This window comes from Symphalangus syndactylus, chromosome 10, assembly GCF_028878055.3.
Source record: "Symphalangus syndactylus isolate Jambi chromosome 10, NHGRI_mSymSyn1-v2.1_pri, whole genome shotgun sequence".
NCBI classification, from domain to species: Eukaryota; Metazoa; Chordata; class Mammalia; order Primates; family Hylobatidae; genus Symphalangus; species Symphalangus syndactylus.
In genome coordinates, this window is record NC_072432.2 from 121,260,726 (window position 1) to 121,287,240 (window position 26,515).

At 47.2% G+C, this 26,515-nt stretch overlaps 1 protein-coding gene across 4 annotated transcripts; it reads left to right on the forward strand.

Moving 5' to 3' along the window:
• PNOC (prepronociceptin) lies at nucleotides 1–26,515 on the forward strand. 4 transcript variants are annotated; one of them, XM_055295840.2, is made up of 4 exons: nucleotides 1–46; nucleotides 12,034–12,182; nucleotides 22,192–22,585; nucleotides 26,096–26,515. In XM_055295840.2, the coding sequence occupies exons 2-4, from the start codon at nucleotides 12,057–12,059 to the stop codon at nucleotides 26,179–26,181; spliced, it is 606 nt and encodes a 201-aa protein (XP_055151815.2). In that variant the 5' UTR covers nucleotides 1–46; nucleotides 12,034–12,056; the 3' UTR covers nucleotides 26,182–26,515. The 4 variants fall into 4 exon arrangements, with proteins under 4 accessions (XP_055151815.2, XP_063466957.1, XP_055151814.2 ...); XM_055295839.2 differs by lacking the exon at nucleotides 1–46 and adding an exon at nucleotides 214–309; XM_055295841.2 differs by lacking the exon at nucleotides 1–46 and adding an exon at nucleotides 11,653–11,664.

Sequence of the window (26,515 nt, forward strand, 5' to 3'; positions counted from 1 at the left end):
AAGCACAGGGAAGGCAGCTGTGGGATCCTGGCTGAACAGAGTCCAGGTGAAGCAGGCTTGAGAATGGATTGATGGGGAGGTAGGGATGTCACAGGTCTGATGGCAGAGCCGGGGGAAGGGAACAGCCAGGAAGGCTTGCAGGTTCTGCTGTTTGGTTGCTGAAGGGGGTCAGTGTGTGTATGTGTCATGGAGGTGGGCAGGGAAGGGGAGGGCTGTGCGTGGGGGAGAGGATATATATGCTGGTGTGGCTGAGACAGCGGAACCGAGCCTCGCATCCATCGGAGGGAGCCGGGGACTGACAGCTCTCAGGTAGGCAACTGCATGGGGCCCCCAGCCCGACCGCGACTAACTGGACTAACTGCGTGGAGCTCCGGGAGGGCAGGGCCACCAGGGGCTGGCTCCTCGGCCTCTCTCCTTTGTCCAGCGTGGATGCTGCTGGCCTCTTGCGAGATGGTTTCTTCATTCATCTCCTTTGTAGCGCTTGGATGGTGGGGAACGGGGGAGGGCTGAGTCTCTTTTTTAACCTCAGACAGACGCAGAAGCAGAAAGAGAGGAACTTGGAAATGAGGAAAAGTTTTGCTTCCCCAGCTGTGGCCCCTACGTGGTTGTTGCTCTGTGTCGAGAGGAGGCTGCTGGAGGAGTGAGGTCAGGGGAGGGGCAGGCACTTGGGAGGGGGCTTGCCTTCCACGGGGCGGCCCCCAGGAAGCCCCTGGCCCCCTCATGAGGGTTTTCTCTCAGTGGCTTCCTCTCCGATGCGGTGTGCAGGCTGCTTCTCCGCCTATCACTGAACTTGATGCCATCCAGATGGGAGTTTTTAATCCTGCGGGAGCCCTTCTCCCTTCTGACCCCAGCAGAAATTGCTACAAATAATGGGGAAGCGCCAGACCTGGGGAGTGTGCTTCACCTGCATACACACACTGCTGAGTGCCACGGCGTGTGAATTCCAGAGAGCATTTCTACGGGCGTGACCTTGGTCTCCCAGAACCCGATTCATTTAGAGGGCTCTTCTCTTGCTTGGCATCTCTCTCCCCCTGCCCATCTCCCCCACCTAAAGGTCTTTGCCCAGGTCATGCAGAATACTCCGCTCACAGTCACCGCATCCCAACTCTCGAGGCTCTCTCAGCCACCTTCTTTCTTCCTCGTCTCTTTGTGCGTCTCTCTCCCTGGAGTCTTGCTTCGCCGGCTTCACTACCCAGCCCCTCCTCCCCCAATCTCGCTCTGAACATGGGCAAGTTCTGGGGGAATTTCAAGTAAGGATGATTCGGGAAATGGACTATTTAAAGCAAGCTGCTTTGGACTTGAATACCCCGATCCTGCGCTTAAACATCTGTGTTTAGCTTCCTCAAGCAGCCCATAATTGCCCCAATTATAACCAATAACATTGTTCGGCAGACTAACAAAAGATGAGCTTTGCACGGCATTCGCCAGCAAGCCTGAACCAGAGTTTTCAACATAGATAGGAAAAGTAACTGCCTGGCTTCTTATCAAAACCTCCCAAAGCAAATACTGCTCTTTTTCACTGCTCGTGGGTGGCTACTGCATGCACCCTCTTTTTTTCTCATTTGTAAAGTGTGGCAGGGAAATATTCTACAAGCTTACAATGAGGCTGTGTTACCTTTAACAAAAAGGATTCGTGCTCCTTTGGGCTTGCTGAGTCTTCTGCACGGGAGGGTCCCTGGTAAACCCATCGCCAACCATCACCACCTCAGCAAAAGCAGCAGCTTTTACATCTCCATGTGCCGCCTGGTGCTGCCTGGCGAGGGCGCTGTGGTACAGCCTCGGGTCATTTTGAGGGCGCAGTTTTGTTGCCCACAGGGCAGCAGCTCCTGCTTTATCAGCTGAAAGCTGAGAGTACTTAGGGATTTGTAAAATGCAGGCGAGTTTGCATTGTCAATGAAGGGAGTGATTGCAGGATTGCTCAAACCTGTGCTCCCTGGAGCCTATGACAGGAGCTGTCACTAAGCTATTCTGTATTCAATCAATCAGGTAGTTATCGTCTATCCTCCACCAGGCAGGGAGGCTTGCAGGGGCTCTAGTAGATTCAGCAGAGGTGATAATAACAGCACTTTACATTTGTACAACGATTTAGGCGCTTTCACACCTATTATCCCAGCAACAGCCCTGTGAGGTGGTGCCATTATCTCGGTATTGCAGTTGGGGAAACTGAAGCTGAGAGATTAAATGATTTATTCAGTACGTGGCAGGGTCAGGACTGAGCCAAGCCATTGTGGCTCCAGTTCATCTCCCCGTTATGGTCAGGGGTGCTTAAGAACTCATAGTGGGGTCGGGGGTAGAGGAGAGACATAACACAAACATGAGAAACAACTAGAGGACCATGCAAGGCTGGGTGTAATTCAGTCCTAAATCGCATAATCCAGAAAGCAAGTGCTAGAAGAATTCGGGAGAAGGAGCACTTCCTCCAGGTGTTCCTGGGATTCCACCAAGTGAGAAGGCAGGTGGAATTTGGATGGGTCAAGGGCTTTGAAGAGGGAGGCAGCAGCCAGGTCAAACACATAAAAGGAGGGCAAAGGAATTAACATTTCTTGAAACCCACTCTTTGCCAGGCAGTGAGCTAAGCTTGTCTACGTGCTTATTTCGTGCTAATACACACACGCACATATGCACATGGGTAGGAATGGGAAGTTTCAGGTGAGCGTTCTCTACTTGCACCGACACGGTTCAGTGATCCCTCCTTTCCCCATCCAACTCCACAGCTCCCAAAGCCCACGAAGGAAGCTTTGAAATATCTTGCATTCCGAGTCTGGGCGGAGCTACTCCTCAGATATCTTAGGAAAGGGATGGGCCCTTCTCAGAAAACAGGAGCCGTCCTGACAATGAATGGCTGGTAGTGGCTTGAATTGCTGGGCAGTTGTGAAGCAAACTGGATTTTCTAAATGCTTTTATTTAAATCCCACAATCGAACATAAAGCTTTCCATCTAATCACAAACTAGTTGTGAGATTTGGAGCACATCGATTTCAGGGGCAAGCCAGTTTTCTGGGCATTTCCCTGGATAGGCTACAATTAGTTTCAGTCTCAATTTTCCGTGATCCTGTGGGGTTTTTTTTTGTTTTTGTTTTTGTTTTTAATACTGGCAGCTGCTTCAACATTGCAGAAGCACAAAATCATCAGCCTGGGGACCCAGCCTGGCAGGTGGAGTAGACAGCATGCCTCACCGTGCACCCCAGCTCTGCCATCCCACAATGGCTCAGATCCAACCTCCCCTCTTTCCACACTGGCCTGCAATCTTTCCCCACCCTCCTTCCCCATTCATCCTTTCATTCATTCGGCCAAGGAACATGTGTGGAGTTCCTGATAGGAGCCACACAGAGCAAGTGCCAGGAGCACAGGGCGGCCAGAGCTCTGGCTTCCTCCAAACTCACAATGGGCTTCAGGAGATTGAGACTTTTGTTTTTATCTTACCTTTCCTAATTTGCATTTTAGTGGATTTTATAATGTATGTAACTTATAAATAAATTGGGAATGTGTACTCAAAATCGACTGCTAGGGGTACAAAGTTAAAGAAGTTTGGCTGGGCACAGTGGCTCACGCCTGTAATCCCAGCACTTTGGGAGGCCGAGGTGGGCAGATCACAAGGTCAGGAGATCGAGACCATCCTGGCTAACACGGTGAAACCCTGTCTCTACTAAAAATACAAAAAAATTAGCTGGGTGTGATGTCAGGCGCCTGTAGTCCCAGCTACTCGGGAGGCTGAGGCAGGAGAATGGCGTGAACTCGGGAGGCGGAGGTTGCAGTGAGCCGAGATCGCACCACTGCACTCCAGCCTGGGCGACAGAGCGAGACTCTGTCTCGAAAAAAAAGAAGTTTGAAGATTGTTGTCCTAAATTCATTGCTGTTTCTCTGTGTTTTCCAATATTTTAGAAAAGAACATTGAATGATTTTATTACATAAAAGTAAATAAAAGCTTTTCTTTCTTTCTTTTTGAGTTGGAGTTCTTGCTATATTGCCCAGGCTGCTCTTTTGTTGTTGTTGTTGTTTACAGACAGGGTCTCACTCTGTCACCCGTGCTGGAGTGCAGTGGCACAATCATAGCTCACTGCAGACTCAACCTCCTGGGCTCAAGCTATCCTCCTGCCTCAGCTTTCTGAATAGCTAAGACTACAGATGTGCACTACCACACCTAGCTAATTTTTTTATTTTTATTTTTTTTTTTAGAGATAGGGGTCTTACTATGTTCCCCAAGCTGGTCTCAAACTCCTGGGCTCAAGCATCCTAAGTTGCTGGGATTGCAGATGCATGCCAACACACCCAGCTAAAAGTAAATAAAAGCTTTCCAAAATCTATTTAAATTATGTTGCCAGTATATGTGGGAGTGTGGCCTAGAACCAGGAGGATGGGAGTTGAGGGCTACCTTCCCACCTGCAGCAGCCCTGAACGTGTGTCTTTTGCCCCCTCCACACTCTTTCTATGGCTTTCCTCATGCTGCCCGGAAGCTACTTCCCCATGAAGTCTTCATCTCCTTTTCCTCTTCCTTTCTTCCCTCCTTTCTCACTTCCAGGAAAGGACAAATATCTGGCCGTACATAAAATCAAAGGATATTAACCATCTCATCTAACTGCCTCTTCTTATAGAGGGAAAAGCTGAGGCCCAGAGAGAGAAAAGGTCTTGCTTAAAATCCCACAGGTAATGACAGAGCCAGACTAGAAGCCAGGACTCTTGTTTCTGAGCACAGCTCTCGGGCGTTCATTTCTCCCCAGCCTGGGGAATGCTTGACCTGTGCTGGGCTGGGCAATTGTTCTTTCCTCCACCTCCTCTATGCCATCCCCCTCTTTCCAGGTGGAAATTTAGATCAGAGGAGAGACACTGGAAGTGTAATTGTATCAGCCAGAAGAGGAAAAGAAACTAAAGCAGCCTCTGTCCATAATAGCTGGTAAACAAGCACAAACTCCATTGTAGGAGTCTTGTCTGCAATGGGTCTAAGAAATGGGGCATCGGGAAGACCCACCTATCTTCTGATGGACATGCAGCTGGTGTGCAATGAAGGATCCCTGTGTGAACTGGAGAGAAGCAACGATAAAGAGGTTGTCATCAGCTCAGGCACAGTGGCTCATGCCTGTAATCCCAGCACCTTAGGGAGGCTGAGGCAGGAGGATCATTTGAGGTCAGGAGTTTGAGACCAGCCTGACCAATGTGGTGAAACCTTGTCTCTGCTAAAAATACAAAAAAAATTAGCCAGACTTGGTGGTGGGCACCTGTAATCCCAGCTAATTGGGAGGCTGAGGCAGGAGAATCATTTGAACCCAGGAGGCAGAGGTTGCAGTAAGCCGAGATAGCACCACTGAACTCCAGCCTGGGCAACAGAGCGAGACTCCATCTCCAAAAAATAAAAAATAAAAAGTAAATAAAAAAGGTTGTCATCAGACAGGGAGTACAGACTTCAGGACAAGAGGAAGTCCTACACGAAGACAGCTGCAGGGATCACTGACAGGCAGGATCAGACATGAGTCCCAGCTCTGCCACTTCAAGTTATATCGGCTCCTCAAGCCTCAATCTGCTCAACTATAAAGTGGGGATGACAGCACTTACCCCATAGGGTGATGCTTGTACAGCAATTAGCGCAAAGCCTGGCTCATAGTGCTCTAAAGTCATAGTAATATGATTGCTATGAAATGCAAATAGATTCCACCGCAATGAGATGCCATCAGAATTTGGCAACCTTCCAAAAGCAGAAACAGTGTGTAAAGTTGATGGTTTCCCAGAACACACGATTTGGAGTCAACACACCTGAGTTTAAGTCCTGGCTCTGCTACTTATAAACTGGATGATCCTAGTCAAATTGCTTAACCTCTAAGAGTTTATGTTCATCTTAAAAAGGTGGGTTGATATTAACCCTAGATTATAGGGTTGTATAATATATGAATATAAAATTTTTTAGTAACCTGTCAAGAATATTCTCTACATGTGGTTGATGAAAAGGATGAAGGTGTATCTGCCTCTCGCAAGAGCAGTCCCCTCTTCTCTTCTCTGCTGGCAGCATCAAAATTACAGGACTTCGAATAGGTCATAAGACAAAACTCAATTAGGGTCCAGCTTTGGCTAAAGCTGCATATGTGATTCTCCAAACAGATAAGCAACTAATTATATTGCCCTTGGAAGCAAGATTACATGCAAATCGATTAAGGCCAAGCCACAGTGGTATTTTATCTTTATAAACAGCAAGGCACAATTAAATTTATGAGGTGTCATTACCAAAAGAAAAGGCAATTCAACATTTCTTTATTCAATATGAGACGCCCAGAATATAGTATTGCCACATAGAAGTATTAGCTGAGCTTGGCTCACCAAGTGAAATACAAGCCATGTAAAATTCAACCTACTCAGGTAACTTTATTTACTGATGTTTGCTATGGTTGTATAAAAATAGCAACAACCTGTCACTATTCCCGTTTCACAGTTGAGAAGACTGGGGCTCACAGAAGTGAAATAATTTGCACACAGTCCCACCGTTACAAAGTATAAAGTTTCAGCATCAATGTGACAACAAACCTGTTATTATCCCCACTTTGTAGTTGAAAGGACTGACCATCTCAGGACTTGTCCGCGGTCACACAGATCCACAGTGTAAGGTTTAAACACAAATACAACTCATGGATTAACTAACTACTCATCTCCATTTAGATACAGAACATCATCCGGCATGTAGATATAGTCAAGACTTCTTACAAATGAAAAACATCTACTGAGTTTTCAAAGTTCAAAATCTGATTTAACCTAGAACACAGTTGTAGTAGGTGTTGGGAGGTGTATGAGAAAATACAGAATGCTGTCTCTTTTATAATGATATTTACATAATTTTAAGTTTTCACTGACATTAATCTCATTTTAAAGCTTGCAAGCCACCTGTAGGGTGGATAGAACTATGTGGTCATCTCTATTTTGCGGATTCTGTGAATTGCAGCAGGGAATGGATAGCATTGAGTATGGATGGCTCCTCAAATAATCAGTGGAGTCAATTGTTAAAAGTGAGGGGAGACAGAGAAGGGTCGGGAGGTTGGAGTCTGAAAGGTAGATGTGCCTCTGACCCACAGGGAGGTCCTGGCTACAGCCAAGGACACTCAACAAGGTCTCCCCAAGTGCCAAGCTGCAGGGCGTCACATTTCACCTGCGGGAAGACTATCAAATGGAACATGCACTACATGTCCCAGAAGCTCATCTTCCTTTTACACCTCGCCCCTAAATCCCGTTTACCCAGATTTTGAGATGGCGAGCATCAGTCAAACCAGCCAACATTTCCTGAATGTGCAAGTTGCCCCAGTTAATGAAGTTCACAAAAAACCTCAGCCGGAGAGCATTTTGCTAACATCTGTCACAGCTTGTCAGCTCAGCCTATGCACACATTCTGTATTACAACCTCATATTAGGAAGGAAAGGAAACGGCTCCTTTTCTCCTCCCTTCCCTTTCTTCTGCGATGTATAGCCACTGCCACCATGTGGCTGTAGAGGGCACAGCCATGCTGTTTGGAACAAATTCTACAAAAATGTCTAGAAAGATGGAAACTTAGAATGAGAAATGTAAAGCCAGGCATGGTGGCTCATGTCTGTAATCCCAGCACTTGGGGAGGCTGAAGCGGGTGGATCACCTGAGGTCAGGAGTTCGAGACCAGCTTGGCCAACATGGTGAAACCCATCTCTACTAATAATACAAAAATCAGCTGGGCGGGGTGGTGCACTCCTTTAGTCCCAGCTACTCAGGAGGCTGAGGCAAGAGAATTGCTTGAACCTGGGAGATGGAGGTTGCACTGAGCCAAGGTTGTGCCTCTGTATTCCAGCCTGGGCAACAGAGTGAAACACTGTCTCAAAAAACAAAAAAGAGTGTTAGAGTGAATGCTGCATGCCAGGTTCTTTCCTTCTTTTCATTTCGTATGTATTCTTATTGCCTGTCAGTGCTATTTTAATTGCTTACAAACATTAACCCACTAATCATCCTCTGAGATAGGTACTAATTTCATCCCATTTTTGCAGATGAGGAAATGAGAGGTCAAGTACAGCTAGCAAGCTTCAGAGCTGTGATAGGAAGCAGGCAGTCTGTAGTCATTAGCAGATGAGAAAGCGCACATCACCGCCACTCTGCAGCGTGGGTCTGTTGTGCCTGTGTTGATGGATGGGGCCCCCGAGGCTCGCTGGTATCCCACTATGATGTGTTCTTCCAGATGCCAGGGCAGCAGAGGAGACTGATCTAACTCAGACCAGGGGGTGGACATGGCTTCCCAGAAGGGATGATGCTAGAGGTGTGTGTGAAGGATGAGTTGGAGAAGGATATTCTAGGCAGCAGGAACAGCAAGTGCCAAGATAAAAAGACATTAAGAAGCCAGGCATGGTGGCTCATATCTGTAATCCCAGCACTTTGGGAGGCCGAGGCAGGCAGATCGCTTGAGGTAAGGAGTTCAAGACCAGCCTGGCCAACATGGTGAAGCCCCGTCTCTACTAAAAACACAAAAATTAGCTGGATGTGGTGGTGTGCACCTGTAATCCTGCTACTCAGGAGGCTGAGGCACGAGAATCACTTGAACTTAGGAGGCGGAGGTTGCAGTGAGCCAAGATCACGCCACTGCACTCCAGCCTGGGAGACAGAGTGAGACTCTGTCTCAAAAAAAAAAAGAAAAAAAAGACATTAAGAGCCTGATACAGTTGGGAGCTACACATGATTGACTGAGACTAGAGGCTATGCGAGGTTAGGTGCTAGGAGATGAGGCAGGAGTTGGTCGGTGCTAAGTCCTTGGAGCTCCTCCTGACAGCAACGAGGTTATAAAATTAGTTTAAATATAAGGTGACATCATCAGATTGGAAATGGCTTGGGGGGAAGCCAGATCATTAGGTGGACTAATTAGGAGGCTATTACAATAACCAAGGCAATAAATCTCAACTAAAGCCCTGGTCCTTGGGATAGAGAAGAAAAATTCACTTCAAATGCATTTGCGATACAGTCATTTATGTAGGCACTGTGTTCATTATTTGTTTCAAAACCCGTCTCAAATGTGAATTCATTGGCCAAGTGCAGTGACTTATGCCTGTAATCCCAACACTTTGGGAGGCTAAGGTAGGAGGAACACTTGAGGCCAGGAGTTCGAGACCAGCCTAGGCAACATGGTGAGACCTCATTTCTGCTAAAAATTTAAAAACTAACCAAGCATCCTGGGCTCAAACAATCCTCCCAGCTACTTGGGAGGCTGAGGTGGGAGGATTGCTTGTGCCCAGGAGTTCAAGGCTTCAGCGAGCCGTGATTGCACCACTGCACACCAGCCTGGGCAACAGAGCGAGACTGTCTCAAACAAACAAAAAGTCAACTCATTGATTTAACAAACACTGATTGAGCACCCAGTAGTCGTCATCCTCTGGGTATGAAATGCTTTGATGATGCACAAGAAGAACTGGGGTGGGCTCAGCTGCAGGTCCCCCCTTTGTTCACATCCTTCTCATACCAGCACTTCCCAAACTTTGGCATGGATACAAGTAACCTGGGATCCTTACAAAAAATTAGCGGGACCTGGTAGTGCATGCCTATAATCCTAGCACTTTGGGAGGCCGAGGTGGGCAGATCACAAGGTCAGGAGTTCGAGACCAGCTTAGCCAACATGGTGAAACCCCGTCTCCACTAAAAATACAAAAATTAGCCAGGTGTTGTGGCATGTGCCTGTAATCCCAGCCACTTGGGAGGCTGTGGCATGAGAAGCTCTTGAACCGGGGAGGTGGTGGTTGCAGTGAGCTGAGATTGTGCCACTGAACTACAGCCTGGGTGACAGAGCAAGACTCTGTCTCAAAACAAAAACAAAAATACATGCAGATCGTGATTCAGTGGTTTTGGGGTGAGGCCCAAGAATCTGCATTTCTAACAAGATTCCAGCTGGTCTGCAGGGTGCATTGGAGTAGCAAGACCTTCTACAGTTCCTCAATATCATCTGAAGAAAAAGCAATAAAAGCAGTCATTTTTGGTTTTCTACACTGAACTCTTTATTAAGGGAACTGCATACAGTGAAATGCACAGAATGTAAATGGACAACTCAATGGGTTTTGGCAAATGGATACACCCCTGCGACTTCAGTCAAGAACATTTACATTTCTAGAAAGTTCTTTGTTCCTTTTCCATTTAATCCTCTACCTAAAGATGGTTCTACAGGGACCCAAAATGATACAGTCCAGGGAAGCATCTTTCAGATTCAGAAGGCTTGATCAAAAGATAAGTTTCAAGGAGAAACAGTGAAAACTGCACACCTTTCAGGCAATCCTACATAAGATTGCAAACCACTGATCTAATCAACCAATCCTTGGAGCTACTGTCTTAGAATAGTTTCTTTGTTCAATTTTAAATAGCGAGTTCCACATGCCAGGGCCTGTGCTTGGCCTGGAATGCCAAGGTGAATAACATGGCCCTTTGCTCGGGAAGCCAACTGTCTTAGTCTGTCCAGGCTACTGCAACAAAAGAGCATAGACTGGGTGGCTTATAAACAACAGAAACTTCTTTTTTTTTTTTTTTTGAGATGGAGTCTTGCTCTGTCAGCCAGGCTGGAGTGCAGCGGCGTGATCTTGGACCACTGCAACCTCCACCTCCTGGGTTCAAGCAATTTCTGGCTAATTTTTCTATTTTTAGTAGAGATGAGGTTTCATCATATTGGCCAGGCTGGTCTTGAACTCCTGATCTGTAGTAATCCACCTGCCTCAGCCTCCCAAAGTGCTGGGATTACAGGCATGAGCCACTGTGCCCTGCCAACAACAGAAACTTCTTTTTCACAGTCCTGGAGGCTAGGAAGTTTGAGATCAAGGTGCCTGCAGATTCAGTGTCTGGTGAAGGTCTATTTCCTGGTTCTTAGATGTTGCCTTCTTGCTGTGTCCTCAAGTGGTGGAAGAGACTAGCTAGCTCTCTGGGGCCTCTTTTATAAAAGCACTAATCCCATTCATAAGGGCTCTAGTCTTATGATCTCATCTTCTCCCAAAGGTTCCATCTCTCTCTCTTTTTTTTTTTTTTTTTTTTGAGACAGAGTCTTGCTCTGTCAACCAGGCTGGTGTGCAATGGCACGATCTCGGCTCACTGCAAACTCCATCTCCCAGGTTCAAGCAATCCTCTTGCCTCAGTCCCCCAAGTAGCTAGGATTACAAGTGTGTACCACCACACCCAGATATATATATATATATTTGTATTTTTAGTAAAGACAGGGTTTTGCCACGATGTTGGCCAGGCTGGCCTTGAACTCCCGACCTCTAGTGATCCACCTGCCCTGGCCTCCCAACGTGCTGGGATTACAGGCATGAGCCACTGTGCCTGGCCCAAAGATCCCATCTCTTAATACCATCACCTTGGAGGTTAGGATTTCAACACAGGAATTTTAGGGAGGCAGAGATAGACCATAGCACTAGCTCACATCTAACAGGGATAAGAGGCAAGTACCTGGAAGAGAGAATTCGGGGCATAGGGGGCTTGGGGGCATTCCTGGCTGCAGCAGGGAAGGTCAGGAGGATGAAAGGAAGCACTTGAGTCATTAATAAATGTCGTATTTTACTCATCTTACTTTTGCACAGCACTTTGCAAAACTCCCCTTACAGATCTCACTTCATCTTCACAATAGGCCTGTGATAAGGCAGGTGCCACTGTTCCCCTTTTATGGGCTATGAAAACTGAGGCTCAAAGTGGTTGATTTAACGTCACATGCTGGTAAGCTACAAAGTGATGCCTTTAGCTCCCAAGAAAGCTGTCTCTGCCACCACACAGCTGCTCCCAAAAGTACCTGTGTGGTGTCGAGGCCAGCCAGGTGGCAGGAATCACAGGAGTGTCCTGCCACCCAGGACTAACCCAGGAACCCAGACACTAACAAGCCTGTGTGTGAACACTGAGCCTAGGTGATAGGCCGGGTCGCCTATGGCCTTGACAATTTACACCCCTGCAAAGTGAATCACAGGCCCCTAGTGCCGTCCTGCCAGAGACAGCAGAGTGTCTTTCCTGCATTCTCTGGGTTAGGGTCTCCGGCCCTGAGCAGCCCCTGAGAATGGCTGTACTCACCGCCATGCTTCCTGTATGTTCCAGCACCTGCTTCCTGCTCCTGCACCATGAAAGTCCTGCTTTGTGACCTGCTGCTGCTCAGCCTCTTCTCCAGTGTGTTCAGCAGTTGTCAGAGGGACTGTCTCACATGCCAGGAGAAGCTCCGCCCAGCCCTGGACAGCTTCGACCTGGAGGTAGGTCCCCAAGACAAGGCAGAGAGGCTGTCCTCCTCTCTGACTACCTCCTCCCTCCCTACTCCAGAGCAGACTCTGAGTGAGAAGCCAAGGCCTCTCCCACAGCTCACAGGACTTGCCCAGCATTACATGGCCCATAGGAAACAGATCAGACAGGAGCTGCTCTTCTGACCCAGAACCTTATGATCTTTCCACCTTACCACCTGCAGGAAGAGCCCTGCCTGTGATGCCAGGCCATTCCCAGGATTAAAATAATGTTACTCATTTCAGAGAGTTTGGCCAATTCAGAAAAGTATAAAACAAGAGAAATTTAAATCCCCCTTAATTACACCAGTCAGAGAAAGAATCCTACTTTTTTTCACTTACTATATTATACCAGGATAAATTTCCCATGTTATTATTTCTTTCCATGAATATAGTCTACAGTTGGCCCTCGGTATCTACAGGTTTCACATTCAAGGATTCAACTAACCATGGATAGAATTTTCTATATTCAGAAAAAAATAAAAAATACTAATACATCAATAAAAAATAATACAAATAAAGCAATACAGCATAACAACTATTTACATAGCATTTACATTATATTAAGTATTATAAGTAATCCAGAGATGATTTAAGGTATACAGGAGGATGTGCATAGCCATTTTATTGATTATTTTTATTTTTATTTATTTATTTTTTTTGAGACAGAGTCTCACTCTGTCACTCAGGCTGGAGTGCAGTGGTGCGATCTCAGTTCACTGCAACCTCCACCTCCCAGGTTCAAGCAATTCTTCTGCCTCAGCCTCCCAAGTAGCTGGGATTACAGACACACCTGATCTCAAGTGATCCACCCACCTTGTCCTCCCAAAGTGCTGGGATTACAGGCATGAGCCACCGTGCCCGGCCGCATAGCCATTTTATATAAGGGACTTGAGCATCTGCAGATTTAGTATCCCGAAACCAATCCCCTGTGGATACAGAAGGACCATGTAATTTCTTTAACCACTGAACACGTATGTGCTCTTTATTTTATTTTATTTTTATTTTTTATTTTTTTTGAGACGGAGTCTTGCTCTCTCACCCAGGCTGGAGTGCAGTGGCGCAACCTCGGCTCACCACAAGCTCTGCCTCCCGGGTTCACGCCATTCTCCTGCCTCAGCCGCCCAAGTAGCTGGGACTAAGGCGCCTGCCACCACACCCGGCTAAATTTTGTGTGTGTGTGTGTGTATTTTTAGTAGAGATGGGGTTTCACCGTGTTGGGATGATCTCGATCTCATGATCTCGTGATCCACCCGCCTCAGCCTCCCAAAGTGCTGGGATTACAGGCGTGAACCACCATGCCCGGCCTGTGCTCTTTATTTTTGATATTGCAGATAATTCAACAGTGAACCCCTTAGTACCAAAATGCTCTCTTATATTTTAAACTTCCAACTTAAGGTGCAAATCCAGTATTAACTTTTTCTTCATTAAATAAACTGCTTTGTCAACTATCTACATTTCAGTCCAGATAGTTACTCCTCTCCTATTAAATCCAGTATAGCTCAATTGTTTTTTACTTTATAGTCAAGTAACTTCCTTCAAAAGATGCCATCTTTTAAACCCCTTAACCTTTCAAAACAACCGGAAGCACCACAGTTCCTTAAGGCAAATGTACAAATGTAGAACCGAGTATTTGCAGGGGGACTAACACACCCTGGTTTCTCCCACCTCTAGATAACAGAGGAGGAGATAAAACCCAGCAGACCCAAAGCACCAAGCTCTTGGGCTCAGTGGTTTTCAAGCCCATTTTCCAACCAGTCATAACTACCCAGGGCATCTCCAGTTAACCAATTCACTTACTATGTTATACCAGGATCAATTTCCCATGTTATTAACATTATTACTTTCCATGAATATAGTCTACAGTTGGCCCTCGGTTCAGTGGTTACAGTAAATGTCTCCTCTTACTCATCCACCATGTTTCTCTCTGAGCTCCTACCCTGCTGATGATTCCCTCCTTCAGGAACCCCAGCCCTCTCTCGGTCCATGTGCCGCATTCTCTTCCTCACTCTGGCTGCTGTGTTGGTTCCTTGTCCTCTCCCCACCCCTACACACAAAGGATCGCCAAGATTCTCTGCTTTTCGCCTCCCTCTGAGAACCCACTCATACATCCTAGGCCTTCTGCTCCTCCCAGGCTGCAGAAAACTCATAGAGGCACCCTCCTGACCTCCTCTCCCCTGGGCTCCAGACCCGTGTTCCCAACCACTTTCCATAGTTCCCGGAAATCCTGCCTTCTCTTCCTGCCCTGCCATTGTGCCTACCACAGACTCCTCCCCCATCCATAAATCCCACTTGCACTTCAAATCCCAGATTAAGTGTCCCCTGGTAAGAGAACACTGCACTGATTCTCCACCCACCCCAGTGGAGTGGGCCCTCCTTCCTCATGTTCTGATTGTTAGTTGTATCTGCAGGACTCTCTCTCCCCATATGGAGTGAGCTTTCTTTACTGATGGATCTGGGTATCCCAGCACGCAGCACAGTGTGTGGCACAGAGTATAGCTCAATAAACACATCACATCCCATGGAAGTTGGAAGATTCTAACACCAGTAGTCTCCTAAAAGGCACATCTGCTGCAGTCTCTGTAAAGGTTTTACATTTCCATCTTTCAGAGACTCAAAAATTTGGAGCATATCTGCATCTCTCCGTAGCATCTTAAATATCTGGGGTCTAGACAACATTATCAGCTCTCCTTCTTTGAAACAAGTCAGAAAATGGACCTGTAAAAGCCTCACAATGGGGGACTAACACTTTCACAGTGCTTGCTAACCCCCTGGAGGATGTGGCTGCCTGCTTGTTCCTGTTTCTAGTTCGTATTCACTTATAACCTATGTTTAAGTTTAATGAAATGCCTAGAATGTAGGCACTCAAATCCCATTTCCAAATCTGGCAGCCCTTGACTATGTCCATTCTGTGAATGATCGGGGGACTCGTGTTTCAGCAAGAGTCACTTCGCTAGTCCCTCCACCAAATTACATAATCCTGAGCTATTCCCAGGGTCCTCTGGATCCTTGGCTTCATCAAGAAACTTTTTATTTCTGCTCCTCGTAGACTATTCGAATATGGCTGCTTGTTGTTAGACTATAATTTTTATTGGTAAACGACTCACACCCAAACCCATTGCAACGTCCTGGCCTTTAACCTAATTGTGAATGGTACTTAGTTCATCAGCTCAAGGAGGAAAAACTAGATTCACTGAGTTGTTTTAGAGACAAAAAATAAGGCAACCAATCCCCAAGAAAGAGTCTGGGGAAATTTATTTTAAACTCCCTAAAATTTGGCCTGATGCAGTGGCTCACATGTGTAATCCCAGCATTTTGGGAGGCCGAGGCAGGTGGATAACTTGAGGCCAGGAGTTCGAGACCAGCCTGGCCAACAAGGCGAAACCCTGTCCCTACTAAAAATACAAAAATTAGCTGGGCATGGTGGTGCATGCCTGTAATCCCAGCTACTCAGGAGGCTGAGGCAGAAGAATCACTTAAACCCGAAAGGCAGAGGTTTCAGTGAGCTGAGATCATGCTACTGCACTCCAGCCTGGGGGACAAAGTAAGACTCTGTCTAATCAATCAGTAAGATTCCCTAAAATTCTATTGCAAAACAAATTACCTTCTGGTAGTTCTTTCCATCTCCATGAAATGAAAATTCTAATGAGGTGACTTGCAGTAGGAGTTCCTTATATGTTTGTCTTCTATGCTGTTCATCTGCTGTAGTTGTCCTCAGATATTCTAGCAGGACCTCACAAAGCAAATAGCTTCCGAATGTCTCTTGGTCAGAAGTGGTGTGACTCTTTAGTGGCAGAAACTTGACCACCTTTGTGAGCTGCTCCTTTCATCCCCAACGGGTTCATGTGCCTGTTTTCCACTTTGTACCCTAATCTTTGAGCCCAGACATCCAAATGGCCATTTGCTCACTTTCCCCATAAGCCCAGTTTTACAGATCAATTTGGCAGCCATCTGAGACTCCAGATGCCCATACACATTCTGGCTTAATATAGCAATGCCATCAGCGTGGGCTGCCAAAACGTGTCCAGCTCACTTAATAAGCCATTAACCCATCTCTGGAAAAAGGCTGGTGAGTTCCCCACACCAGAGGGTCAGGCATTAAGCTCCTATGCCCATCTGGTGCTACAAATGCTGTTGTGAATTTAGCTTCCTCCTATTTGCCCAAAACCCTCTCCTAAATCAAGAGTTGGGATGATTTTGTTAGCATCTAATTTATCTAACAGTGCATCAACTCTGGGTATGGACTGTGGCATCTGGTTTGATCACAGAATTTCATTTTCTCTGACTGACACAAAATCTAATTACCATCTGGGCTTAGAAACCCAGGGGCTCACAGAAGATCTAAGCACCTCCAGGTTTAACAACTCTTCTATTTGTTTCCATAAACTGACGGAGCAGAACAATTCAACAAGCAGTTGGGGCCTCCTATTCTGCAAGGATTGGACCAAGCCTGCTCAAAAGTCAGATCCAGCTCCCCCACTCTACCCTTCTATGACTTTCCGAGTGCTAGCCACACTTCTCTGCATCCCTGTTGATTTTGTAGAGCAGAGTTTCTCAAACTTGCCACTGTGGGCACTTTTGTCTGGGGAATTACTTGTTGTGGGGGTTGTCCTGGGCACTTTAGGATGTTTGCTGGCATCCCTGGCCTCTAGGTGCCAGTAACACACCACACACACACACACCCACCAGTTCTGACAACCAACAATGTCTCCAGAGATTGCCAAATGGCCCCTTGGTGGGCAAAATCACTCCCAGTTGAGATCCACTCCTGTAGAGTACTAACTCAACAGGATTCTGATCTGAAAGAATATACTACACATTGATTCTAGCTGGTTTCCTTCCAAGTATTTCAGGAGCAGGCTAAGTACAGACCCAGGTGAGTCTTTCTCTGTAGGAGTCTTTAACTACCATGTTCCGTGATGGCTTCTTCTTCCTCAGAGCAAGTTACAAAACAGGATTTCTCCAGGTATCATCCAGCCTCAGAATCACCTGGGCTGTTGCTAAAAATACAAATTTCTGGGCCCCACCCTTGACTTAGTTGATCAGAATCTCCAATGCTTTAGGCTAAAAATTTGCATTCTAACAAACTCCAGTCGCATTTTTTTTTCTTTGAGACAGTCCCGTTCTGTCACCAAGGCTGGAATGCAGTAGAGAAATCTCAGCTCACTGCAGCCTTGACCTCCCAGGCCCAAGCAATCCTCCCACCTCAGCCTCCCAAGTAGCTGGAACTGCAGGCATGCACCACCACACCCCACTAACATTTTTATTTTTGTAGAGATGAGGTCTCCCTATGTTGCCCAGGCTGCTCTCAAACTTCTGGCGCCTCAAAGGCGCCTCCCTCCTTGGCCTCCTAAAGTACTGGGATTATAGGCAGGAGCCACCATGCCCAGCACAGTAGCAATTTTTATAGAATACTCCAGAAGTTTGCAACTCCATTGTTCTTAAGGCAGCCCTCCCTATCTATGGAAGTTACCTATCATTTTTTATAATCAGTAACATTGCAGGTGTGAAAAAGTAGTTCCCTTCATCTCCCTGCTGAGGTCATTCTGTCAGCAACTAGGTTCCATGTGTTAAGCATCTCTGAGCAAAAGCTAAATGAAAAAGGCATGCTCAGAAAAACCATGGCTTGAGCATCACTAGGGGCCAATGTCACCTCCTGTGACTAATAGGTGGACTTGGACATGTTGCTTCTTGGAAACCCTACCAGGGAAGGAAAGCAACACTCCTGTCAGACCCAGTCCCTGCCTGTCCCCTCCAGTCCATTGGAACATGGGCAATACCCATCCAAACCTCAGCTCTTGGTCTCATAGAATCCTTCTTCTTGCATTAATTGCCACCAATTCTTACTGCAAGCACACAGAGGTAGCTGAGTAGATGTCTTGGACTGGGCCGCAAGGCATCTTTGAGTTCTTGTTCAGGTTATACTGTTATCTAACCGTGTTGTTTTGGACACATTACTCAACTGCATCATAAAATGCAAAGGTTGAATTATATTCATGATTTGCAAACCCAGGCAAATATCGGAATTACCTGACCTTTGTAAAATTAAGTTTTTAATTTCTTTGTAAAAATAAGTTTTAATCCCTGCTTCTATTCTTCAGAGATTTAGTTGAGTCTTGAAATTCTGTTTCGTTTTTTTTTTTTTGAGTCAGAGTTTCACTCTTGTTGCCCAGGCTGGAGTGCAGTGGTGCAGTCTCGGTTCACCACAACCTCTGCCTCCCGGGTTGAAGCGATTCTCCTGCCTCAGCCTCCCGAGTAGCTGGGATTACAGGCATGTGCCACCACACCTGGCTAATTTTTTGAATTTTTAGTAGAGACAGGGTTTCTCCATGTTGGTCTGGCTGGTCTCAAACTCCCAACCTCAGATGATCCGCCCCCCTCAGCCTCCCAAAGTGCTGGATTACAGGCATGAGCCACTGCGCCTAGCCAAAATTCTGTTTTTAAAAGCTCTGCAGATGGTTGGGACTCACAGCCAGGTGTGGGACCCTTTAGAGCAGGTGTGGGCTCTGTTTCCAAAGGAAAAAAAAAAAAAGAATAAAAGAATCCTGGAATCCCGGACTAATGGGACAGATGAGTAATCAGATAAGCAAAGGGTGGCAGCAGGCTGACAGGAGCTGATGCAACTGTGTGCATGCTAAGCACTAGGGGCGTCCCAGTCCTGGTCGCAACTAGCTGCGACCCCTGTTCTTCCAGGGACTCTTTCTCACCTCTTTTCATTCCCTTCTTTTATACTGTTAGCTAAATATAAAGTGACTTCTCGATTAATTCATCTCAGTTCAAAAAACCTCTACTGAAACCCTACTCTTTACTGGAAGGAGAAGATTCCTGCAAGGGATTCACACATGAGTAAGATGTGGTCCCTAACTTGTCATATTCTGCCTTAGAAGGTATTGCAATTTAATGACATAAAGCATTAAAATTTCCACAAGAGGAATACAAAGTTCTGTGGGAAGACAGAGGCAGGAGAGAGCGGTTCTTGCCAGGAAACTAGAAGTTATCAGAGAGGGGCAGCACTGGAGCTTGTCTGGGTCCCAAAGGATGGATGGCAGGATGCAAGGAGGTCATTGCATCCGAGGGACAGAGAGAAAGGCATGCGGGTGCGAGGAGCTTTGCAGTGTTTAAGGCACTAGGAACAGCCTCATAGGCCTCAAGGGATGTGTGATGAAGAATCGGAAATAAGACCTTGATGGTGGGCTAGACCAGGTGGTAGAGGGATTTGAATGCTCTGCTCAAGAGTTTGGAGCTGTTTTATGGATATGATAAACAATTAGACAGCTGTGGGCAAGGTAATGACATGAATAGTTACTCTTCAGGAAGGGTATCCTGCCAGGGGTACCACATTGATGACAGTGGCAAAGACCAGAGATGTGGAGATCAGTTAGGGACCCACTTCACCTAAGAGGCACTTAGGCGGTGGTACAGGGAGTGGGAGGAGGGGCAGAACTGTAGACTGGCAGGATGGGGGCAGTGAGAGGGGAGGAAAAGATATGCCCAGGGTTTGAAATCTGAGTCAACTGGGGAGTGAGGTGCCACTCAGAGACAGGGACCGAGAGGCCAAGCAGAAGGACAAGTGTATCAGATAAGAATGAAATTCACCTGCTAGTAACAAACACCTAAAGTGACGGTGGCGGAAATCAATAAATTCAGTTCCTCACAAGGAGTGAGAAGGAGACAGCTCAGGGCTGCAGTGGCAGCTCCAGTCTCCTCTCTCTTCTCTGCCAGTCAGCAGCTTCTAGCCCATGACTCCCATCCTCTGAGTCACTGTATGGTTTCTAGATGGCAAACACAATGTCAGCCCAAATGTCCACATTCCAAGCAGAAAGTTGGAGGAAGAGGAAAATGGGATGTTCCTCCCACTTAAGTCAGTCTCCTACTTTCTTGGAAACCCTACCTGATGCCTGATCACTTCTTTTTTTTTTTTTTTTCTTTTTTCTTTTTTTTTTTTTTTTTTAGGCAAAGTCTCACTCTGTCACCCAGGCTGGAGTGCAGTGACATGATAGCTCACCACAACCTCTGCCTCCCAGGTTCAAGCAACTCTTTTGCTTCAGCCTCCCCAATAGCTGGGATTACAGGCACCCACCACCACACCCGTCTAATTTTTGTATTTTTAGCAGAGATGGGTTTTTGCCATGTTGGCCAGGCTGGTCTCAAACTCCTGGCCTCAAGTGATCCACCTGCTTTGGCCTCCCAAAGTTCTGGAATTACATTTCCTTTTTTTCTTTTTTTTTTTGAGACAGTCTCATTCTGTCGCCCAGCATGGAGTGCAGTGGCACGATCTCAGTTCACTGCAAGCTCTGCCTCCCGGGTTCACGCCATTCTCCTGCCTCAGCCTCCTGAGTAGCTGGGACCACAGGCGCCCGCCACCACTCCCAGCTACTTTTTTTTTTTTTTTTTTTTTGTATTTTTAGTAGAGACGGGGTTTCACCTTGTTAGCCAGGATGGTCTCGATCTCCTGACCTCGTGATCCACCCGCCTCGGCCTCCCAAAGTGCTGGGATTACAGGCATGCACCACCGTGCCCAGCCTACACTTCCATTTTTGTGTCGTCAGCTACTTATGGCTCCAAGGAAGCTTGGGAAACAGATATGTTGCCTTTAGGAATAAAACAGTGTTCTGTGCATAAGGAGAAGGGGAGATGAATACGGGCCAGTTACAGCCTCTGCCCCAGAAGGTGCCCTGGAAGCCAGGCAGGAGCTCCACGCTATAATGAGGGGCTCTGCGGCGGGGCGCGGTGGCTCACGCTTGTAATCCCAGCACTTTGGGAGGCCGAGGCGGGCGGATCACGAGGTCAAGAGATCGAGACCACGGTGAAACCCCGTCTCTACTAAAAATACAAAAAATTAGCCGGGCGCGGTGGCGGGCGTCTGTAGTCCCAGCTACTCAGAGAGGCTGAGGCAGGAGAATGGCATGAACCCGGGAGGCGGAGCTTGCAGTGAGCCGAGATTGCGCCACTGCACTCACTCCAGCCTGGGCGACAGAGCAAGACTCCGTCTCAGAAAAAAAAAAAAAAAAAAAAAAAATGAGGGGCTCTGCCTACTGACACAGCAGCAAGGTCAGGTTGAAGCGGGGTTTCCAGCCGGCTAAGGCCAGAAACCTGGACTGAAATTAGGGGTGAAGCCAAAACAGCAAAATGAAGAAAAGCTGGGGGCAGAGGCTTCCAGGAGACCCAATCAGAACCAAGAACGTGGGAGGTGGGGGGCCAAGGTCAGAACCAGCCAAGAGGGGGTGGAGAAACATCGTGGTCCAGCTGGTGGCTAGAAGTCAGGGTTGGCAGGAGAGACAGAGCAGAGTGTTCCTAGGAGCCGGGCGGGTCTGCTGGGCTCACGTCTGATGATGGCATCTCTCCCCGCCACCTGGAACTGGATCACAGGTTCAGCCCCGCACGTCCAGCCTGCCTACACCCCACAGGGTCTTGACCCCCGTTTGCTATAAATGATACACAGATAGTGACGACTGCTGTACGCGGGATGAAAAATTAACAACACCTAGGTAGATCTTTACACGGTGACCTTAAAATAAACCTGCAGATTTGACTACATACTTTCACATCCCCAATTTCTTTAACCCATATGACCTTCCACAAGCCTGACGAGAGAACAAAATAAAATTCTTTATGGGTGACGGTCATGAGCTGTGCTTGGCTCCAAAAACCCGACTAAAGATGTAACAGGGTGCGGTGTTGGGCGCATTTATCCTGTGTTAACTTCCTGTGTTAACGTGCTGTGACGCCAGAGGTAAGTTACGCCCACCTCTCTGAGCCCTGGTTTCTTTGTAAAATGATGGAGCTGGGTCAGATGATTCTCTGTTTGTTTCCAATTCTGAAATTCTACAAACCTAAAAACCTGTGTAAAACTGCTGCACGTTACTTGATAAATTAGATGCTTCAGAAGCACTTGCACTGGTGCAGTGGGCCGGATCTCCTCCCTCGCCCTGGATTAACAGAGGTCCTTGTTCCTTCTCCCCTCCTCTCACCCGTATCTTTGCAGGTGTGCATCCTCGAGTGTGAAGAGAAGGTCTTCCCCAGCCCCCTCTGGACTCCATGCACCAAGGTCATGGCCAGGAGCTCTTGGCAGCTCAGCCCTGCCGCCCCAGAGCATGTGGCGGCTGCTCTCTACCAGCCGAGAGCTTCGGAGATGCAGCATCTGCGGCGAATGCCCCGAGTCCGGAGCCTGTTCCAGGAGCAGGAAGAGCCCGAGCCTGGCATGGAGGAGGCTGGTGAGATGGAGCAGAAGCAGCTGCAGAAGAGATTTGGGGGCTTCACCGGGGCCCGGAAGTCGGCCCGGAAGTTGGCCAATCAGAAGCGGTTCAGTGAGTTTATGAGGCAGTACTTGGTCCTGAGCATGCAGTCCAGCCAGCGCCGGCGCACCCTGCACCAGAATGGTAATGTGTAGCCGGAAGGGGCGCTCCTCCCAGCTGTACCGGCCACTGCAACCCATGAGTGAGTTGGGCACCAATAAGCTGGGGGCAAGGAGAGACTTCACACACCAACTATCTTAGCCTTGCTCCCAGGCCTAGAAGCACATTCATCCCCTCACCCACCCCCGCCCCACACACACACACACCCCGCAAGGAGTCCAGCCCACCCTTTCTCTAGGCAGCAAAGATTTTCCTATTATTGCACCTTGAAGCTGACCACTTCTGGCTAGAGACTGGTTACCATGGGGATAATAGTAGTATGTTAAGATAACTAATTCCTCTGTCACTCCCCAGGAGCTTAGTTACTATGGGGACAGTTATGTGGACCAATACGCCCATCCGGTTGCCACAGTAACCAGTCAGCTCACCTGTCCTCGAGATTGTCTCTCTAAACACCAAGAGTGGGACCTACTCTTAGCCATTAGCAGAGTCCGATTACCACAGCTGTGATGGTGCTATTTCATCTTCAAACACGGCTTACCTATCCCCTCTCCTTTCCCCAGCTCTCAGGGTGCCTGGCTCCATGGAAACATTAAAGTTTCCCATTTTACCTGGCCAAAGAGTTCCTGTTAAGATCAGGAGTTGTGGTTTCTGCTCTTCCTCCTTCCACAAGCCATTTGTCCATCCTGCCACCTTGCCAGAGAGGGACTGATTCCTTGTGGTCAACGGTATCATTCCTGAGCAAGACATGGAGAATTTGGTCCAATGGACCTAGTAGCTACTAGAATATGGACTAAAGGGATTCATCTTCTTTCCTCCATTTCGCTTCTTTCCAGCGTGCTGTTTTTGCTTTGGTTTTGTTTGCTTGCTTTTATATTCCTCTCTTTCTTTCTTGTTCTTTCTTCTGCTCTGTTCCTATCCCCACAGGCACTTTATACAAGTCCACATGTCTAATAATATACATCAAAGACCCTAATTGATTGCCTGTTCATTCAAAACCCAACTTTCCTTAGGATATCAACCAATACATCACTTTGAGTGGCATTGGCAACCTAGCACAGTAGAATTTTCTGAAAATTTAGGAAAGTCGCAACCATCAAGGCTATGTGCCTTAATTTGTATATGGGAAGATGATCAGCTGCAGAGTCCCATACGTCTCCTTAAATAGCTAAGAAACTTGCCGTATTCATCCATTTTGCATTGCTATGAAGGAATACCTGAGGCTGGATACCTTATAAACAACGTTTGTTTGGCTCACGTTCTGCAGTCTATACAAGAAGCATGGCACCCGCATCTGCTTCTGGTGAGGCCCTCGGGGAGCTTTTACTCATGGCAGAAGGCAAGGGGAGCTGGCGTGCCACATGGCAAGAGGGGGCAAGAGAGGAAAAAGGGGAGGTCCCAGCCTCTTTAACAACCAGATCTCCCATGAACTCATTACCTTAGGGTGGGCACCAAAGCATTCCTGAAGGATCCACCCCCATGACCCAAACACCACCCACTAGGCCCACCTCCAACATTGGGGATCACATCTCAACATGAAATTGGAAGAGGACAAACTTCTAAACTGTATCATTGTCCTAACACAAAGAACCAGTCAGATCATCAAAATCACCCCAAAACATTACCCAAGTGGGGCTTTTCCCTGAGTCCGAGCATAAGAGAAAAATGTCAGCATGTGCTATTTTATGTTGCGTCCCGTGTGTCAGAGGTAGCCGTGTCACTAATAACCTTCCTTGACGATATATTAGTACGTATGCTAATGTTTGGTGCCCACACTTTAGCATGGAGACGGCCCCTTTGCAGGTAGGCCAGCATGTTCACCACAGGCCTGTTACCAAATATGGACACGTGTATTAAGTTGTGAAGAGAAAGCTGATGTGTTTCTTTTAGCAGGATGACTCATCTCCAAAGGCCCCAAATTAACCTGCACTGCTTTTGAAGTCATACTCACTCTTGGATCCTTCACAAGCCTCCTATTTCCTTCTAACACATATCTGCACAGCACCTAACAGTAAATCGTTCAGAAGTAGCACGGGTTGAATTCTGTCAAATCTTAAAGACATTATTCTTTAAAGTGGCTCTTCAGGGACACTGAAGCTCATGTCTAATTCTGAACGATGGCAATGTTCTTTACCTAAACACAGTTGAAAATCAGGCCCATTAACAGGAATCCATTTATTTTTTAAAAAATGATTTGAGCCTCTATCCAGGCAATTGGTTTTTCTAATCTTCTATTATGCTTCCATCTGAGAGGCACTGAAATAAAGTTGGTAAGGAGCTTCTGTCTGTGGCTGTGCTCAAATGTCAAGTTCTGGATGGAAACTGGAAACATTCACCAGCTCATTTGGGTATTATTGATGACTCTCCTTTCTCCTTCTGCAACCATCTCTCTGTTTCTTTTCCCCCAACATGCACAGTTGGTGAGTTCCCATATGGATATTTATGAGTCTATAACAGCCGGCTTCAACCTTGTTTTCATCCACATACACACCCCAACCTGCCCTACACATGATGGAGATGTCTCCACCTTGGGGGACTCTTGTTACCAATGCTGTCCTTGACTCCTAAGATACCTAATACTAATCGACATGGAGAAGGCTAGGAAGAAGTGGGGCCACCTTACACTGGAATGGGATAAAGAACCCTACTCAGGGCCAGGCATCCGTAGCTCATGCCTGTAATCCCAACGCTTTGGGAGGCCAAGGCTGGTGGATCACCTGAGGTCAGAAGTTTGAGACCAGCCTGGCCAACATGGTGAAACCCCATCTCTACTAAAAATACAAAAATTAGCCACTTAGCCAGGCGTCGTGGTGGGTGCCTGTAGTCCCAGCTACTTGGGAGGCTGAGGCAGGAGAATCGCTTGAACCCAGGAGGCAGAGGTTGCAGTGAGCCGAGATCATGTACATTGCACTCCAGCCTGGGTGACAAGAGCGAAACTCCATCTCAAAAAAAAAACAAAAAAAAAAAACAAAAAAAACACTAATCAGAAAGTGTAATAATATCCTAGGAAGGAAAGGTGTTGGGGTGCAAGCCCACCTCTAGACAGAACTTGTCACAGCTGGTCTTGGGGGTCTGCTTTCCTTTCCCCTGACCCTATACTGCCTTCTTCTTTTCTGCTACCCTTAGGCTTTGACCCTTCTAGGCAATGGAAACTGAGCACATTCATTCGTGGTCAGGTTATCAGTGCCATCAGGCTCAAAGAGCACTTGCAAAGAAAAGAACTGTAAAACAAGGGCACTATTTTGCTTGGGCTCCGAATACCAGCGACAACTGTTCCCCGGGAGGGGGCTTGCCACTGTGCCTATTGAGTCACAGCCCACAGACCTTTAGTCTATTAGTCCAGCCAGTTGACCCGGGGCTGGGGGATCAGATGTGCGGAGGAGGTGAGGACCCCTCTGGCTACATTAGGAACGATTTCTTTGGGTTGATAGCTTTTCTTTGCCTCCCTTTCACTGCTTCTGTCTCTAGGGGGAATAGAAAAGGGTCAGAAAAACCATCAGGTTTGCCATTTTTTAATCATTTCTGTCTCCCCAGGCATCCAGGTGATCCCCCAAACAGCATGTGTCCAGCCCCAGACCTGCCGCCTGGGAATCAGGATTCCTTCTTCCCCAAGGCACTGAGCGCCTGCAGATCCGGCAGGCTTCCTTCGCCTCCAGAACCTCCCTGTCTGATTGTTCCTCCCCAGCCCCCTGGCATGTTTCACCACAACCCTGTTGCTACATCAGAGTGTATTTTTGTAATTCCTCTAGCTACCATTTCAATGGCCCCATCTCTCCTGCTCACCCGCCTCTTGCCCCTTCTAGGGCAAGGAATAGGAAATAGGAATTTGAAATTGAACCTGGGGTTTTGACTCGCCACTGCCATAACTTGTTTGTAAAAGAGCTGTTCTTTTTGACTGATTGTTTTAAACAACGATTTCTCCATTAAACTTCTACTGAGCAAATGGTTAATAAA